Source organism: Rhineura floridana, chromosome 3 (assembly GCF_030035675.1).
Source record: "Rhineura floridana isolate rRhiFlo1 chromosome 3, rRhiFlo1.hap2, whole genome shotgun sequence".
NCBI classification, from domain to species: Eukaryota; Metazoa; Chordata; class Lepidosauria; order Squamata; family Rhineuridae; genus Rhineura; species Rhineura floridana.
Window position 1 is genome coordinate 232,290,556 of NC_084482.1, and position 18,014 is coordinate 232,308,569.

General features: G+C 54.5%; 1 protein-coding gene across 18 annotated transcripts in view; it reads left to right on the forward strand.

Annotated features, from left to right (window-relative positions):
- Positions 1 to 18,014, forward strand: part of SYNGAP1 (synaptic Ras GTPase activating protein 1) — an 89,571-nt gene that overhangs the window by 43,411 nt on the left and 28,146 nt on the right. For 13 of the 18 annotated variants that reach the window (XR_009761763.1, XM_061621614.1, XM_061621603.1 and 10 more), the window contains 8 exons: positions 1,781 to 1,878; positions 3,138 to 3,262; positions 4,441 to 4,594; positions 4,693 to 4,791; positions 14,025 to 14,579; positions 14,683 to 14,827; positions 15,210 to 15,354; positions 15,616 to 15,852. Coding sequence is in view for 17 of the 18 variants with exons in the window: in XM_061621614.1 (XP_061477598.1) it covers positions 1,781 to 1,878; positions 3,138 to 3,262; positions 4,441 to 4,594; positions 4,693 to 4,791; positions 14,025 to 14,579; positions 14,683 to 14,827; positions 15,210 to 15,354; positions 15,616 to 15,852 (1,558 nt within the window). In the remaining variant the exon portion in view is untranslated. The other 5 variants (XM_061621609.1, XM_061621612.1, XM_061621617.1 and 2 more) reach the window with 5 other exon arrangements.

Genomic DNA, 18,014 nt, shown 5'->3' on the forward strand with positions numbered 1-18,014 from the left:
CGCCAGAGGCAGCGATGGCCACCGGCGAGATTGGGTGAACTATTATGGGCTCCCCTTAGCCTGATCCAGCCTCAGGGCTCTCCTTAGGAGGGCCAGTGTGGCATAGTGGTTGGACTTGGATCCAGGAGGCCAGGGTTCAAATCTCGACTCGGCCGTGAAACTTGTTGGGTGACCTTGGGCCAGTCACAGTCTTTCAGCCTAACCAACCTCACAGGGTTGTTGTGGGGATTAAATGGAGAGGGAAGAGAACCATGGAAGCCATCTTGAGCTCCTGGGATACAAATGTAATAAACAAACATCATTATGTTCTTGCACCATTGGAAAGAGAGTGCTGAGCTAGACATTTTGGCTTCTTCTTGAGGGAGGAGGGAGAAGCTATGAGCCAAGTTGGGGTGCGGCAGCAGAGGGTGTTTGGGGGCCCCGGCAGGAAGGCTTGGATGCTGCAAGACTTGCCATCTCCCTTACCCCCCTCCACCGCAGAGACAGCCCAGCATATGGCCAGGGGTGGAGGGACATTGCAGGGAAGCCCCTGCATCCATGTGGCTCCCCTCTGGAGGAAGCCTCACCCCGCAGGCAGCTAGCAGCGGGTGCAGAAGGAGGTGGCCGAAGGTGCCGTTTGGACATGCTCCACATCATTTTCAGGAACAGGGATGGGGAGCAGTGGGAGGAGGGGAACAGGATTACTCCCAAGGCTTTAGCAGCTGTGTGACAGACTGAAATGCAAGAGGTGCAGCCTCTTGCACGTGTGGAGGTGCAGCGGTGGCTTCAGTGCCAGAAAAAAAAAGTTGGCCACCCCAGGAGGGGAAGGAGAGCACACCGACAGCCAGCCCCACTTCTGCATCCACCCCCCTTTTGGATCAGATACTGCATCTGGTCGGAGAGATCCAGCCTGCCCTTCTGGAGTTCAGCCTCAGCTGGGACTCCTGTGGGTGTGGGCCGTCCTTGATGACTGTCCTCTGAAAAGCAGGGAGGGGCTAGTAGACTGTTGCAGCGGGGGGGGGGTAGGCAGGCAAGCCTCTGTGATGGTGCTATTTCCGTCTCTGACGCCAATTCATTCTCCTGCTTGGGGCTTCCGTGTCCTCCCTGCCCCTGAGGAGGAGGCGCCACCAGTGAACCTTTCTCCTCCCCCCCCCCCCGCTGCTCATTCACAATCTCAGGCAGACGCAATGCGCGCGTGTTGTGTGTGTAGCGTGCGTGTGCCCCGGCGGTCTCTCATACAACACTCCGCTTGGAGAAGACCAAATGCTCCTGTGGGGCTGGCTCCCTCTTTCCGATGATGCGCATGGGGAAGTGGCCCCTTTATTCCGGGGCAGAGTCCGTTGGGGGCAGGGGGTGTGGCCAGAGGGGTCCCTGGCCCGGGGAGGGGGACGCTGCACTGCTGCTCGTGCTGATGCAGGCGTTGCTGCCCCCTCACCTTTTTCACCCCACGCCCTCATGGGTCACGGCATTTAGGAGAGAAGGGGCAGGAGCTGGGGGCTTCCTTGGTGACGAGATGAACCCCCACACCGCCCCAGTCCCGACGAGAAGCCCCCCTTCCGTGGCTGAGTTTCTGAGCGGCTCCTCTGAGCGGCCTGCTCTGCTCAGCGCAGATCCCCTCTGCTCCATCCTTGGTCCGTCGTCCGGGTGCGGGGCTCTGGCTCCGGGCAGGCCGGGGCTGGGCGTGGGGTGCCGTGCAGCAGCAGAGCCCAGGCGTCCGGGGTGGGGCGGGGCGCGGCAGGAAGAGCCCCGCTGTGGCTCCAGCGGGCCAGTGAAATGCAGCCTTCTCTTTCCCCTTCTCCAGAGTACCACGCAAGCCGTTCCCGGCGGAAGAGCGTCCCTGGAGGGAAGCAGTACAGCATCAACATGGACGCCCCGCCTGTCCCGCCCTTCCGGTCCTCGGTGAGCAAACGCCCCCCACCCCGCAGGCGCCTCTCTCTCGGGCGGCTCAGCTCGGATGCTCCTCTAGGGCTCGCCCTATGCAGAGTGGGGCTGGGGGGGGGAACGGGCTCCCTTCGGCTCGAGGAGCCCCATTGCCGTGGGTTCCAGCCCCAGTGTGGCTGTGATCCCAGAAGGTAGAAGCGAGGGATGGCAATGCCAGGAGGGCAGTCTCCTGCCTGGGTGCCATAGGCTAAATCCCAAGAGGCACCGGCTGCAACATATGCCTGCGTGCACACACGGGCAGACGTCCTGTTCCGCTTCTCCTGATGCTGTTCCCTTCTCTGCAAGAGGATTCTCTCTGGGTGGTGTGAAAAGAGTCCCCCATGCATGCTGCGCTCCCCCCTCCAAGCATCCTTTGGGGGTTCCAGTGCAGGCAGTTGTAGTTGTTGTTGGGGGCAGCGCGGGGGGGGGAGAGGTCCTCGAGGTGTGAAGAGGCGTGTGCGCGTGCGCTGCTGTGTCCCGGTGCCCTCCTGTTCGGGACTCTCTTGGGACTTCCCAGCAAGGGCTGCCAGTCGCTCCTTTAGGAGCAAGAGCGCGGGAACATCCCCGGTGTAATTCCTCTGGGCTTGAGCAAGGCTGATTTTGGGCTGGTTCCCAGGACCTCTCGCGGCAGGAGAAAGAGTTGCCGAAAGCACAGATTCCAAAGGGGGCCATGGCAGAGTGTGTGTGATCCCATTCAGAGGAGGACTGGGCAGGAACAGGATCGTGAGCGCTCTCCAAAGGGTGTAAATCCAGGAGTAAGATGGGGGGTAGGGCAGCAGGGGAATGGGGCACAGTGGGGCAGGGACTGCCCATGAGCCAGCGCAGAAGGGCCAGGCCACCCCAGGCATGTGTGTGTGTGTGTGTGTGTGTGTGTGAGGTCTGGCTGCTCAGCCCCAGTGGGTCCCCCTCCCCCCATGCTGTGTGCCAGCACCACAGGAGGAACCCTCGTTGGGAAGCTGTCCTTGGGGGAGGCCTTCCTTCCCAGGACTGTGGCAGAGATGGGGGGCAGGAGAGGCCGGAGGTGCTGGCGGCTGAAGAGCCCCCTTCCTCCAGTTTGTCCTGGGGCGGGGGGGGGACTTGCTGCGAGTGTTCGGGAAGGAGGGGTCAGGGGGGTTCAGCGTGCCCTCTGACCTGTGGGGTGATTGTGGGGGCTTCTTAGTTGGGGGGCTTCTCCATCCCATCCTGGCCGTCCTGAGGGATGGGATCAGTGCCTCTTCTCCTCTCCTCTGACTTCCCAGCAACAGGGATTCCTCAGCCGCCGCCTGAAGAGCTCCATCAAGCGGACTAAGAGCCAGCCCAAGCTGGACCGCACCAGCAGCTTCCGCCAGATGCTGCCCCGCTTCCGGAGCGCTGATCACGACAGGTGAGTGAGGTGGGCAGGCAGAGACGGGCAGGCGGGGCTGTTCTCAGATGCGGACGCAGGGCGCCCCTGCACCTCCCTGCAAGGGAGGGAGGGAGGCTGAGAAGCGGGGGGGCAGTTTGTTGCAGGCGCACCTGTGCTAACAGGGCTAAGGCCCTGGGGGATGCACCACCCCTTGAGCAAGAGGTGCCCTCTGGCCTGCCCTCCTCCGCGCCCCCCCCCCCCCCCGTGGCATCGGCTATCCTCCTCTTTCTCCACATCCTCCTTTTTCCCTGGGGAGGGAGTCCCCCCCCCCCCGCCGCCGCCTGCTTGCCTGCATATGGAGCCCCCTGCTGGCCTCTTCCTGTGCCTGCGCTCGGCTGACTCCCCAGGGCTCATCTCTTGGTATCCAGCTTGTATTTTTAGCCTCCGCCTGCCTGCCTCCTTGCACCGCCCCCCCGCCCGGTGCTGACGGCAGCCCCGACCACGACACACACTTGGGCTCTCCATTTACGCTGCTTGGCTAAAAATATCCCCCTGGGGGCGGCAGCAGCTTCAAGCAGAAATGCCACAGCTGGGGGGGGAGGGATTTTGGAGCTCCGATTCCTCCTTTCGCCTCATCCACTCCCTGCTGGGTCGGCCCTGTCCTTGGACCAGAGCGGTGGATGTCAGATGGGGCACAGACTGCTGCCACACCTGGCGGGGCGTGTGTGAGGCGGGGATGCACCTGCGCTCCCTCCCCCTCCCCTTCCCTGTGGATGTTCAGAGGGAGGAGAGATGGAGCTCTGGAACAGAGTGGGGCTGCCCCCCCTCTGGCTGGGGCTGGCTCTGATGCCGCTCTCCCCGTCTCTCTCCCCCCTCTGCCTGCATCCTGTCCTCCAGGCCCGGAGCTGCCTGGCAGCTGCAGATATGCCTCTCCGGGGGGCAGGCGTCAGGTACCCTGCCTGAGGGTGGGCTTTCCAAAGCCACCGGCACTTTTCCCCCCGACTCTGCCCTGCCCAATAGGAGCAGTCTGGCATCCCCTCCAGTTCTTCGACACTTCCGCCGCCATGCCCCCCACAGCCGTGGTTGAGTAGTGATGAGCCACGCACCAGACATGCCTCCTTCCCCCCCGCACTCCAGACCCTGCAGGAGCAGCACCCCAGCCCAGCTCATGCACTGACCCCCCGCCTCCCCCCTCACCTTTCCCTTTCTCCCCGCAGGGCTCGCCTCATGCAGAGCTTCAAGGAGTCACATTCGCACGAGTCCCTCCTCAGTCCCAGCAGCGCTGCGGAAGCACTGGAGCTCAACCTGGACGAGGACTCCATCATCAAGCCGGTCCACAGCAGCATCTTGGGCCAGGAGTTCTGCTTCGAGGTATGGGGCTCCCATGCAGGCAGTCCTCTGTGTGCTCGGGGGGACGTGCAGAGTGCCGTGGCTGACCCAGCTGCTGTTTTGCCGCCTCTCGCTCTCAGGTCACCACATCTTCAGGCACCAAATGCTTTGCCTGCCGTTCAGCTGCTGAGCGGGACAAGTGGATCGAGAACCTGCAGCGGGCAGTCAAGCCCAACAAGGTAAGGTCTCCCCGTGATGACCCTCTGGAGTCTGCTGCTGCTGCCTGCCTGGGCGGGCGGTGCCCTCTCTCTCTGCTGCGTTTGGAGAGCAAATCCCTGTGGGGCACCCTCCTCCCCTTGCGCCTGTGTTTGAGGGGAGGACCATGCCCTTTGCACGTGCACAGAGCCCCTCGGTTATCTCGGCCCTGAAGCGCTTCCACACCGGGTGGTCTCTCAGAGGCACTTCCCACTCCTGTGGTTTTGAGGGGGGGCTGACTAGAACCTCTTCCACATTCCCCCTCCTCTGCCCCCTGCGCCTGGTCTTTTCTTAAAGAATTATTTTCTCCCTGGAGTAAGGCTGCCCCTCTCTGTTCCTGGTCACGGTTGCTGGATTGGCAGCCTTCCACTCAGTGGCCCCCATGCCCTGGAGACCTCGGTGGATCCAGCCTTTCTGACACAGGCGAGGGTGGACCCCCCCGTCCATTAGAACTCTTGGAAATGCTGACCCTTGTTTTGCTAGGGTGGGCTCCTCAGGTCCCTGTCCTTCCCCCTTGGCTCCTCTAGGGTGGGAGGCAGAAGCGGGGACGGTGGGGGGTGGCATCTTGGGGGGGTTGTGTTGCCCTTCCCCAGAGGCCCCCCCGGGATTAGGGGAGGGCTGGGAGCTCGTCCGTTCTCCCCTTTGAAGGCTACCTCAGTGTCAACCTTTATTCTTACCCTCTTTAATTGGTGGCCTCTCCAAAGTGTGTGTGTGATGCAAGCCGCTGCTCCCCCAAGCCGTGCCCACCTTCACCTTCCCTGGCGCCCCCTGCCCAACCCCCGATCTGCCAGAATAAGCAGGGAGGGTGCAGAGGCGCCCACGAGGCTGCAGCAGTTGCCCTGGGGGGCAAGCTGGCAACCTCTGGGGCATTTTAGGTCAGGCAGAGAGAGGAGAGGGGTGGGGGGCATGCGAGGAGGGGCTATAAAATTAAGCAGAGTGAGGAGGAGGGGGAGGGGGAGGAGGAGGTCTTCATTCCCTCCAATACTGGAACTCCCGTGAGGAGGAGGCTGTTAGGCCTCTGAACGAATGCTGGCTGCTGGGAATCAGGCAGGCTTTTGGGGTGGGCTAGATTGTATCTTCATTGTTTTTAGATTTTCAATGTCTAGGTATTATATGCCTGTGTTGTACGTCCCCCAGAGTGGCTGGACAGCCAGCCAGATGGGCGACTAATAAATTCTACAAATAAATAAATAAATTAAATAAATAAGTGTGTGTGTGGGGGGGGAGGGCGCTGCTGCTGCCCCCCAGTGGGAAGAAGCCCACAAGTGAGACCCGAGTACAGCAGCAACAACCTCCCCGCCCCCCTCACCCCACTGGGGCTCTGCAGTGCCTGGCAAGATTCAGAGGTGTTCGAGTCGTCTGAGCGGCTCTGTGTGTGGCTGCAAAGACACGGCACTCTCCGAAGTGGCAGCACCCAAATGGTTGCCCTCCCTGCCTCAGTTTTTGCTCCCGGCTCCTTCCTTGTTACTGTTGAGCCAGACAAGACAAGGTCAGTCCTGTTTTCTTGGGCTTTCAATGACTTTTAGGATGACTGGCCCACCTATTTCTTTCACTGCCTCCTGTTTTGTTTTATTTACTTTACTTATTTAATTCTGTATTTACACAAATCATTTATCTCCTGCTTTTCTGGTCAGACATGGCCTCCCCAAAGCAGCTCAGTCACAAACTGAAGAGATAATATAATTTTTTGAAATGATAAATGCGACAGAGAACAAAAAAACAGAGCAATCCAAACTATAGGGAGCCAGTGCAGATTATGCCAGTGTAACTTGTCCCCATTCCAGCTGCCGTTCGGGAGCAGGGCCTTGCCTGGCCTGAGCCTGCCTGAGGGGGGTTGAGTGACGCTGCCCTTGTTGCCTCAGCCTCTTCAGCTGGGTTGCTACCTCGCATGTCTGAGCTGAACGGTGTCCCCGCCACTCCCTGGGGTGCCCTTCTTTGGGAGGTATTCTAGCCTCAGTGGAGGGTATCTCCGTTTGAGGTGGGATGAGGGGCTTTGGGTGGCAGAGCCCCGGCTCAGCTGGAGATCCACCTGTTTGTAAGTTTAACAAATATCTTTCTGTGTTTAACAAATATTTAACAAACTTTATACACTGTTTGATTGCAAAAAAATCTCAAAGTGGTTTACAAAGAAGCCAGACAGTGGTGGAGCGTGTGCCCTGCATGCGGAAGGTTCAGTCCCTCTGGATGGGACAGGGGAGGCCCCTCCCTGAACCCCAGAGAGCTGCCGCTGCTGCTGCCACTTAGTGCAGGCAGTACTGAGCCAGATGGAGCAATGATACGACTCTGCATAAGGGAGCTTCCCGTGTTCCTGTTAAAAGACTACAGTAGGGCCCCGCTTTACAGTGCTTCGCTTTACGGTGCTTCGCTAATGCAGCAGTCTCAATTAGACGCAATTAGACTAAAGCCCCACTCATACGGCGCTTGTTCCGCTTTTATGGCGGTTTTCGGGCATCGCGCGCCATTCTGTTAAATGAGTTCCGCTTTTCACCTGTTTTCACCTGTTTTCAGCAGGGGCCTGGAATGTAACCCGCCATATGAGTGGGGCCCTACTGTAATTAAAATCAACAGTAAGCTAAAACCGGTTGAAACGTGTGTAACGTCTACATATCTGAATAGGCTTGTCTGAAACAAAATGTTTTAAGCAGGTGCCGGAAAGTGAACAGTGAAGGCGCCTCCTGAAGTCAGTGTTCTCAGCTCCCGGTTTGCATTGCTCTCTAAAACCACAACTGAACAGGAGGAGGGGGAGGAGCTTTCCCCAAAGTCTTGACAGGACCCCAAAAAGACAGCCGGGGGGGGGACTGTCATGGGAGGCTGGGGCTTTACTGCCTCTCCCCAAGGAGAACCACCACAGGCAGAGGGGAAGGTTCCTGGCTTTACCGAGAGACCACAGTTCACCCCCCGAACTACCGAATGACTGTATCCCCACACCTCCACCTGCCCCTTTCGTTTAAAGAGAGAATAATTAGCACGGTTGAAACATTTTGGTAGTTTAAGTAGTCAGTCTCTCCTCTAAATCCTGGAGGCTTCTGAATAAGTAGACCGGAGTGAGTGGTGACCCGAGTTGTAATAAGTGGCCACAAGCCCCTTCCTTCTGCAGGCCTTGGGTGTGGAGCCCTGGGCTTGGAGGTTCAACTTGGTCATTTGGCGCTCCAGCCGCCTTCTCAGGAAGAGGAAGAAGATGCCCTTAGTTTCTGTCAAACACTTCCACTTGTACAGGAGCTGGAGTCCGCCATGCCTTCTTTCCATTCTTTTCCGTTCTGCACTGAATTATTGTGCCAGTTACAGAAATGCTTGTCACTTCTTTTAGCTTGGTAATCTGAAGCGGCAGCATTTTATTTATTTATTTATTATTTATTTATTAAATTTATATACCGCCCGACTAGCAATAGCTCTCTGGGCGGTGAACATAGAAATACAATAAATGACACAATATAGTACAAAAATAATGCAACCTAAAATCAGTACAATAACATTTTTAAAATTAAATCAATTTAAATTAAAATGCTTCAGAGAATAGGAAGGTTTTAACCTGGCGCCGAAAAGAAAGCAGAGTCGGCGCCAGGCGCACTTCCTCGGGGAGACTATTCCATAGTTCGGGGGCCACCACTGAGAAGGCCCTAGATCTTGTCACCACCCTCCGGGCCTCCCTATGAGTTGGAACCCGGAGAAGGGCCTTCGTAGTAGAACGTAGTGCACGGGCCGGTTCATATCGGAAGAGGCGTTCCGCAAGGTAATGTGGTCCCGCACCGTATAATTTTCCAGGTCAGTCCGCTTTGGAATGAGCTGCTTCTTCCTAAAAGGTTGGAAGGGGGTGTTCTGATTTTCTTCCCATCAGCAATTCTGCTGGACTATGTCTAGTGGCTGTCAGTGGTGTCAACCTGTAGCTTAAAAAAGCGATATGCGGGTCAATTCTGTCCCAGAATTATTATTATTGTTGTTATTATCCTGCCCTTCTTCTCAGTAGGAGCCCTTTGCAGTCTGCTGCTCCTTCCGCCTTCCCATTTGCTTGAAGGTAATGAGGGCTAGTGGTAATATGACAAAAGTCTGAAGATGTCTGGCATGATTGTTGCCATAAATTGGGTTGCATTGTCAGCCACAAGTTAATGTGGAATGCCAAAGCAAACAAAGGTGTTTTTATTTATTTATTTATTTTTTATTTTATTTTATTCAGCTTATATCCCGCCCGACTAGCAAACAGCTCTCTGGGCGGCAAACATAGAAACATATACAATAATAAAATTACAAGATCAATATAACAAATATAAAAGCACATCATCTAAAATACCAATTACAACATTTACATAAATAACTTAGATTAAAATGCCTCAGAGAAGAGAAAGGTTTTAACCTGGCGCCGAAAAGATCATAGTGTCGGCGCCAGGCGTACCTCCTTGGGTACAGCACAGCAGATGATGTCAGGCAGGGGAGTATATTAATATGCCTGGAACAGTGACAACCAAATGGTCTTGACCTCCCAATTCACCCAGGTCAGCTGCTAACCTTTTCCTAGGTCTTTTGGGTAAGGGTGTCATGATTAAAGGTTACTTCTCTTGTTTTGATCTATGTCTTCTGCAGCACTTGCGGGATTAGATTTTGTTTGTCATTTCTTGTTTCTGGTACCAGGCTACCAATCACATTGTCTGGATTGCTCATGGCCTTCACCTTGGTGCTTAAGGTTGAGGATTTCTTTCCTTGTTAATTGTGGTGTGTTGTCATGGAGTCATAGAATAGTAGAGTTGAAAGGGCCTATAAGCCCATCAAGTCCAACCTCCTGCTCACATCACAGTGTTGGCTCATGTTCAGCGCATGATCAAAAACCATTCCAAGATCCTTCTCGCATGCAGTATTGCTGAGCCAAGGATCCCCCATCTCAGAACTGTGCATTTGGTTTTTCCCCCCTAGGAGTAGAACTTTGTTGCTTTTGTTCTTAGAGCTCCCAGTTGTCAGCAAAGCACTTCCTAATAATCTCCAAAACATTATTAAGCTGTTTAGGCCATCCTGACCTGACCTTGTGTGAGATTTCCTGTAGTTCTGGTTCTCCATGTGTAACCAGCTGTTTGGATCTGATGAAGCCTCTTCTCATGCTGGTCGGAGAGGGGGCACAGCAGCAGGAAAAGCTTCTTAACATTATGTGGGGCTTTGTGACGAGGTGCACCTTTTATTTCATCTCGGTCAGTCAGTGTGTTCCCCTGTTGATCAGCTACTGTGTTGAACCTCCACATTCTTAGTGGAAGAGGTTGGCATTGTCACGTTTGGCCCAAATCTTTTCCTTTTCTTAAGGTCACGGGGTTTGGTCTGTGAGGCCTCTAAGAGGAGGTCGGCCACATAAGCAGCTGTAAAAGGTTTTGTGGCATCCCTTTTCAGGTTGGAAGGTTCCCATAGCAGATTGCAACAAACCGCCATCCACTCTGAACCATGCAGTGCAGTGGTTGGAGTGGTGCTCCACCTAGTCTAACCACACTGGGCTTGTTGGTATTGTAGAACTGTGAAACTGGGGTGCTGGAGATAATGTCCTTCTGTTTTTGTAAAGGAAACCTCCTGATCTGACCCTCATAAGCAGGACATGGTGGATCTCAGTAAACAGGTTTAATGGCTGTGCCTCTATGGAGATGTGTGGCACCTTTCCTAAAAATGTTTGTTGATGCATTTAGCTCTCTGAGGGCATTTGCCACCTATTTTGGGCCTGGCTTCCGCCCCATGCTGAGTGATTACTTGTCCCAGTACTTCCATTCACACTGGTGGAAGCTGCATTGCCCTAGTTTCTCTTGAGTCCAGAGTCATGGATCCACTTCAAGATGACTGCTGCTATTTTGTCTTGGTCTGCTGTTCATGTACTGTGGATTAGGCTGACCTCCATGAAGACCATGACTCCTTTTATGCCCTCCCTGCCAGCCAGTGTAGACAGTGCTAGGCCAGATGGATCAATGGTCTGACACAGAATAAAGCAGCTTTCTTACGTTCCTGTGTTCTACGTTAGAGGAGTTTTCATGCCACTGGTCAAGTGAAAAGAGTGGGCAAAATAAGAAGAGGCAGGTCTTCTCCAGGTAACACAGGAAGAGCCTGTTGGATCAGGCCAGTATCCCAGCTAGTGTAGCACCCTGTCCTCACAGTGGCCAACCAGATTCCCCAACGGGAAGCCCACCAGCAGGACATGAGTGCCAGAGCACAATTCCCCTTCCTGTGGTTTCCAGCAACTGGTATTTGGCAGCCGAGCACACCCAGTGTGGCTAGTAGCCGTGGATGCCCATCTCCCCTCCATAAAGCCATCCGTCGGGGGCCATCCTTGCCTCTTGTGGGAGTGAAGTCTAGACTTTATGCACTCCTTTCGTCTGTCCTGAATCTTCCAACATTCAGCTTCAATGAATGCCTCCTATTGGGGGTTGGGATAAAAACTTTTTTCCGGACAAGACTTCCATTTTTTGAAGGAAGCCTTATTGCTTCTAAGAGCTTCTTTGACTCTGGTTGTTAACCACACTGGCATCCTACTGGCCCTGGTGGTACTTTTCCTGATCTGCAGTATACACTCCAGTTGAGCTACTATGTTGTGCTTTTAAACAACTCTGAAGCATTTTGGAGTGATTTTACCTTCTTGGCTTTGCCTTTCAGCTTCCTTTTTGTAAGTCCAGGGTTGCCGCCCCAATGATTGGTTCCATCTGCCCTACATTTTCTGCTCTGAAGACAGGTGCAAATAATTCTCCCAGCTTCTCTGCCATCTCCTTTTCTTCCTTCAGCACTCCTTTGACTCCCTTGTCGTCTAACGGTCCAACAGCCTGCATAGTTGGTCTCCTGCTTCCTGAAATATTTATTTTGTAGTGGTTATTGGTCTTAACATTTTTAGTGATGTGCTCCCCGAATCCTGATTTTAGATCCCTTATTGTCTGCTTAAACTTTTCTTGGGGGGTGGCCAAGTAGTTATTTTGAAGAAAGAAAGACTGTCAAAGTTCTAAACCCTGAGGATCTTTTAAGGTGAAATCCAGTAACCTGTCTTGAGCTTGGAAATGGCTTTGGAGCCAATTTTCTTGTTCGTTTGCCTGTTGCAGACCCCGAAAGCACCTTGTGCTGGCCCAGGTGCCATGACCCCCGCTCCCACCCCTCCTTTGTTTCTTTCTTATCTCTTGGCGCTTATCAGGTGGCTGAAGGTGGCAGGCAAGCACAGCTGCCAGGCTGCTGCCATGGCCACAGCTCTTGGCACCAGAGTGGGCAGGATGGCAATGCCCATCCCACCACAACTTTCCCCCGAGTGAAGAAGACAGGTCACCACAAGCTCCATCTTGGGGTGGATAAAAGGCTCCAACACCCCCTTTCCCTTTCCCCAGCCAGGCTGATAGTTGAGTTTAATTGCCACTATCACAGCAGATGCCTTGCTTGGCTGCATGATTGTCTAGAGGAGAAATCACTCAGTCCCCAAAAAGCCTTGAAAGGGAAGTGCTGGATCTCCACAACTTGCCCTCGCCAGCTTCATCAACTGCTTTTCCATCCCAAGCTGAGTGGAAGTTGGCTGTGGCCCCCCACCTCTTCCTAACTTTTCTTTTGTCTTCCTCTCACTTGCCTTCTGGATCTCTGGTGGCTTCTGCCACTCAGCAGGGGCTGGCTTGGGGCCACTGCACAGAGGTGTGTCTGGCATTTGGATACCAGTCAGGAGCTCGGCCAGTTGACAGAAATCCTCCTGCTGTTAGCCCAGGGGAGGCAGCTGTGTCAAGCCCAGCCGTAGCTGGGAGAGCCCGGCGCTTCTTGACACTGACATCAAGTGGCCCTTGCAGGGCCTGCCATCTGCCCTGTCGGGCAAGTGAGGAAAGAGGCATGGAAGGCCAGCAGGCCAAGGGATCCTGGCAGGGTGGGTGGGCAGGCAGGCAGCAGCAGCCCCCCAAAAAGTATCCCGAGGCAGGCCGTTGACCTTCAGCAGCTGGAGAGGGAGGAGGAGCACAGGCAGGAACTAGGGGGTTAGGAAGGGAGTGGGGGAGGCAGGGGGCTCCCATATGGGGTGGCTGCATGGCTGTGTCTCCTCACCAGACCCCCACAATCCTGGGCCTATAGATCCAGCACTGCTCCCCTACCCCTAGGCCACGTAACATCACTGGGAATTGAGTGAAGGAACTTGGCTGCCTCCCTTGTGGGCGTCTTGCCTCCGGCAGGGCAGGAGAACACAAGGATTGCCCTGCACAGCAGCAGCAGCAGCAGCTGGGTCAGCCAAATGGCACATGTTTCATCCAGGATCCTGGCCTCACAGTGGCTCACCAAATACCTATAGTCAACCTGAAAGCAGGGCCGGGACGCAAGAGCGGCGCTCTCCTCTCCTGTGGCTTCCAGCAGCTAGTGCTCAGAAGCAGGCTGTCTCCAACTGTGAAAGCAGAGGAGAGCCATCAGGGTTAGTAGCCACTAGCCTCATTCTCCATGTATTTTCCCAATCCTCTTTTAAAGCCACCCAAGTTGGTGCCATCACTGTGTCCTCTCCCTGAGTTCTAGTGTTATGAGGAAAACGTTTCTCTGTCCATTTACTCCATGCCATGCATAATTTTATAAATTTCTGTCCAGTTCCCTCTGACTTGCCTTTTCTCTAAACTAAAAAGCCCCCAATGCTTCAGCCTTTCCTCCTCACAGGAGTCGCTCCATCCCCTTGATCCCTTTTCCATGCCCCTTTCTGATCCTTTTCCAACTCTACAATATCCTTTTTGAGGTGAGGCGACTAGAACTGCACACAGCAGTCCAAAGGTGGCAGCACCATAGAGTTATACGAGGGCATTGTGATGTCTCCATTACTGAGCTAGAAGGACAAATGGCCTGAATTCGTGTGGGCAGATGATTATTCATAGTTTTTAAGGGAAGGACAGGGCAGTGCTCCTGCTTGGCACTTTCTTGGCATGTAGAAGGCCCATGGTTCAATTCCCAATGGCAGCATCTCCAGGCAGGGCTGGGAAGGATCCCGTTCTGAAACTCTGGGAGCGCCTGCCAGTCAGTGTAGACAATGCCAAGCTAGCCAGAGACGTTGCTTCTCCTGGGTTTTGGCCTGAAACACCCAGGTCCCCCCCCATTCCTCTCAGAGCCCCCATGCTCTCTATCATGCTTGCTGGGCTCCCTCACAGCCTCTGGGTCCTGAATCGGCATCGGTGTCTGCTGTGTACATTTCCCTCCTGCTCCCACCCCCAGCGGCCAGGGATGCCTCCACTTCCTGCCCCATCTAATGCCCCTTTCCGTTGCTGCTGCCTTCTCCCCTGCCCAGGATAACAGCCGCCGTGTGGACAACGTGCTGAAGTTGTGGATCATTGAGGCACGGGACTTGCCCCCCAAGAAGCGTTACTACTGCGAACTGTGCCTGGATGACATGCTCTATGCGCGCACCACCAGCAAGGTGCGCACGGACAATGTCTTCTGGGGGGAGCACTTTGAGTTCAACAACCTGCCGGCCGTGCGCACCATCCGGCTGCACCTCTACAAGGACACAGACAAGAAGCGCAAGAAGGATAAGAGCAACTACGTGGGCATGGTCAGCATCCCCATCGCCAGCGTGACCGGGCGCCACTTTGCTGAGCAGTGGTACCCACTGAGCCAGCCCAGCGCCAGCAAGAGCAAGTCCGGCTGCCCGGCGATCCGCGTGAAGAGCCGCTTCCAGACCATGAGCATTCTCCCCATGGAGCTCTACAAGGAGTTTGCAGAGTACGTCACAAACAACTACCGCATGCTCTGCGCCGTCCTGGAGCCCGTCCTCAGCGTCAAGAGCAAGGAGGAGGTGGCCTGCGCCCTTGTCCACATCTTGCAGAGCACGGGCAAGGCCAAGGTACCTTCTGGGAAGGGAGGAGGGAGGGAGGGAGGGGAAGGCCTGGGCCTCCAACTGAAAACATTCACTAGCACCCTTCCTCTCCCTCCGCGTCTCCTGGCAGGACTTCCTGTCTGACATGGCCATGACAGAAGTGGACCGCTTCATGGACCGGGAGCACCTGATCTTCCGGGAGAACACGCTGGCCACCAAAGCCATAGAGGAGTATCTCAAGCTGATTGGACAAAAATACCTCAAGGATGCTATTGGTGAGAGAACTGGGGGGGATGATGGAGAAGGAAGGCTGTGAAAAGGGCCAGAGAGGGGCACTCTCCTCAGTGTGTGTGCCCATTGGGGTGCGTGGGGGAGAGCGAGGCACATGCTTGCTTCATATCAAGCTGTAAGGCAAGCTGAGAAGGGAACTCAGGCTGCTCTGAGCGGGGGGGCTCCTGGGGGGAGCAGAGCTAGGCCTAAACTCTGCAGTGCTTCTGTGTCTCATCAAGGCAGCCCCTCTGTGTCTGTGTGCGTGCATGCCCATTGTTGGGGCTGTGCCCATGGCAGTTGTGGCCCCCCCACCCTTGCCCTGGCTGGACCCACACATGCCTCCGGGCTCACCCCTACCCATTGCCTCTCCCCTTCCTCTCCCCACAGGTGAGTTCATCCGGGCCTTGTACGAATCAGAGGAGAACTGTGAGGTGGACCCCATGAAGTGCTCAGCGTCCACCTTGGCAGATCACCAGGCCAACCTCCGCATGTGCTGTGAACTGGCACTTTGCAAAGTCGTCAACTCTCATTGGTCAGTTCCTGGAGGGGAGGAGAGGGGGGTGGGGGGGAGGAGAGGCTGGCCTGCCCATCTCTGGGAGTTGGAAAAACCTTTGCAGGGAAGGAAGCAGACGGGGCCTCCTGCCTCCTTGCGGCGGGGCTGCTTGGAGTGGGGTTCAGGGGAGGGGAGGTGCTTTGGGGACAGATGTGAGGGAAGGGGGGTTGCTGGAGGCAGCTGTGGATGCTCTGCGGAGGGGTGTGGCCCCAGCTGCCCACTCCCTCCCTCCCACTGCAGTGTGTTCCCACGGGAGCTGAAGGAGGTCTTTGCGTCGTGGAGGCTGCGTTGTGCTGAGCGGGGAAGGGAGGACATTGCCGACCGCCTGATCAGCGCCTCCCTCTTCTTGCGCTTCCTTTGCCCGGCCGTCATGTCGCCTAGCCTCTTTGGGCTCATGCAGGAATACCCCGATGAGCAGACCTCGCGCACCCTCACCCTCATTGCCAAGGTCATCCAGAACCTGGCCAACTTCACCAAGTGAGTGGCGTTGAGGGGAGGACAGGGCCCGTGGCGGTGGGTGGTGGTGGAAGGCTTTGCAGCAGAAGCCAGTCTGGGCGCAGCCTCTGGAACTTTCCCAGACAGACAGCGTCCCTTTGGGGCTCAGCAAACGTGATGAGGTGCCTGTAGTAGAAACCAAGACCAGGCCCACTCCAGGTGAGTTTACTGCCAACCCAGAGGCCAAAGAACCTAGAGCCTGTGTTTAGGCCCCAAGAATCAAAAGGCACTGATATAGGATTGGGGAGACTGGCTTGGCAGCAACAGCAGGTGCATGTGGGAAAGGGCCAAGGCTGATCACAAGCGGAAGGAGCCAGGGTTAGTACGAAGCAGCGGCTTAAAAAGCTAATCCAGCCTTACGCTGCAGGAGGAGAAATAAGAGCATCCAGATCATGAGATGTGAGTAGCTGCAACTTCTTCTGCGGTGATCAGGCCTCCCCTGGAGCTCTGTTTCCACTTTTAGGGTGCCATGTTTTAGGAGGGACATTGATCAACTATTCAGAGGAGGACAGTTCAGACTCTGGCAAAAGAAATGGAAGAAGGCAGTAAAGGATGCTAAAAAAGAATTTGAGGAACACTGCTAAAAACAAAAATAATAAAATAATTCTTTAAATACATTCAAACCACAGGACTGTCTAGGGAAGCAGATGGATGACAGAGAGTCAAAGGTGTGCTAAAGCAGGATAAAAGGATTGCAATGAATTCTTTCCATCTGTCTTCGCAGTGGAAGATATGGAGCAGATCTCTGTGCATGAACTAACTTTTGCAGGAAGGGAGTCTGAGGAACTGAGATAGATAGTGGTGGTGAGAGGCTGAAAGAACTGGGCATGTTTAGCCTGGAGAAGAGAAGACTGAGGGGAGATAGGATAGCCCTCTTCAAGTACATGAAAGGTTGTCACACAGAGGAGGGCCGGGATCTCTTCTCCATCATCCCAGAGTGTAGGACACGGAATAATGGGCTCAAGTTGCAGGAAGCCAGATTTCGACTGGACATCAGGAAAAGCTTCCTAACTGTTAGAGCCATATGACAATGAACCAATGACCCAGAGAGGTAGTGGGCTCTCCGTCACTGGAGGCATTCAAGAGGCAGCTGGACAGCCATCTGTCGGGAATGCTTTGATTTGGATTCCTGCATTGAGCAGGGGGTTGGACTAGATAGCCTTATAGGCCCCTTCCAACTCTACTATTCTATGATTCTAAGTCCTAGGCTTAATAGAAAAAATAAAAACTGACAAATTGCTGGGTCTGGATGGCATCCACCTGAGAGTTCTCAAGGAACTCAAGGGTGAGATTGCTGATCTTCTAACAAAAACATATAGCTTATCCACAAGGTCTGCCTCCATACCTGAGGACTGGAAAATGGCCAATGTAACACCAATCTTTAAAAAGGATCCAGGGGAGATCCCAGAAATTACAGGCGAGTTAGCTTCATGTCTGTAGAAGAGCCTGCTGGATCAGGCCGATGGCTCATCTAGTCCAACATCCTGTTCTCACAGTGTCCGTGGGAAGCCCACAAGCAGGACCTGAGTGCAAGAGCACCTCTCCTCAAAAATAATACTATAGAGGTGGAAAAGGTTCAGAAAAGGGTAATGAAGCGACTCCCCTGTAAGGAGGAAAGGTTGCAACATTTGGGGCTTTTTAGTTTAGAAAAAAGGCAGGTCAGACATGGAGAAAGTGGACAAAGAAAAGCTTTTCTCTTTCTGTCATAATGCTAGAACTCGTGGACATCCAATGAAGCTGAGTATTGAAAGATTCAGGACAGACAAAAGAAAGGGCTTCATGTAGGGCATAGTCCACAAGCAGCGGTGATGGTCACCAACTTGGATGACTGAGGGAGGTGGTGGGCTCTCCAACAGTGGAGGCCTTCAAAAGGCAGCTGGACAGCCACCTGTCAGGTATGATTTAAGCCGGATTCCTGCATTGAGCAGGGGGTTGGACTAGATGGCCTTAGAGGCCCCTTCCAACTCTACGACTCTTATTCTATGATGGACCCCTGCCCTGAGTTAGGATAGGCCGGGCCCTGAAATGGCCCAGAAGGTTTCAAGTGTGGCCAGGCTTGAGTATCAGTGCAAAATAAATCTAAATAAAATATTGAACCAATCAGTAAAACGGCAAAAGTAAAATCCAGGAAATGAGCAGCACTG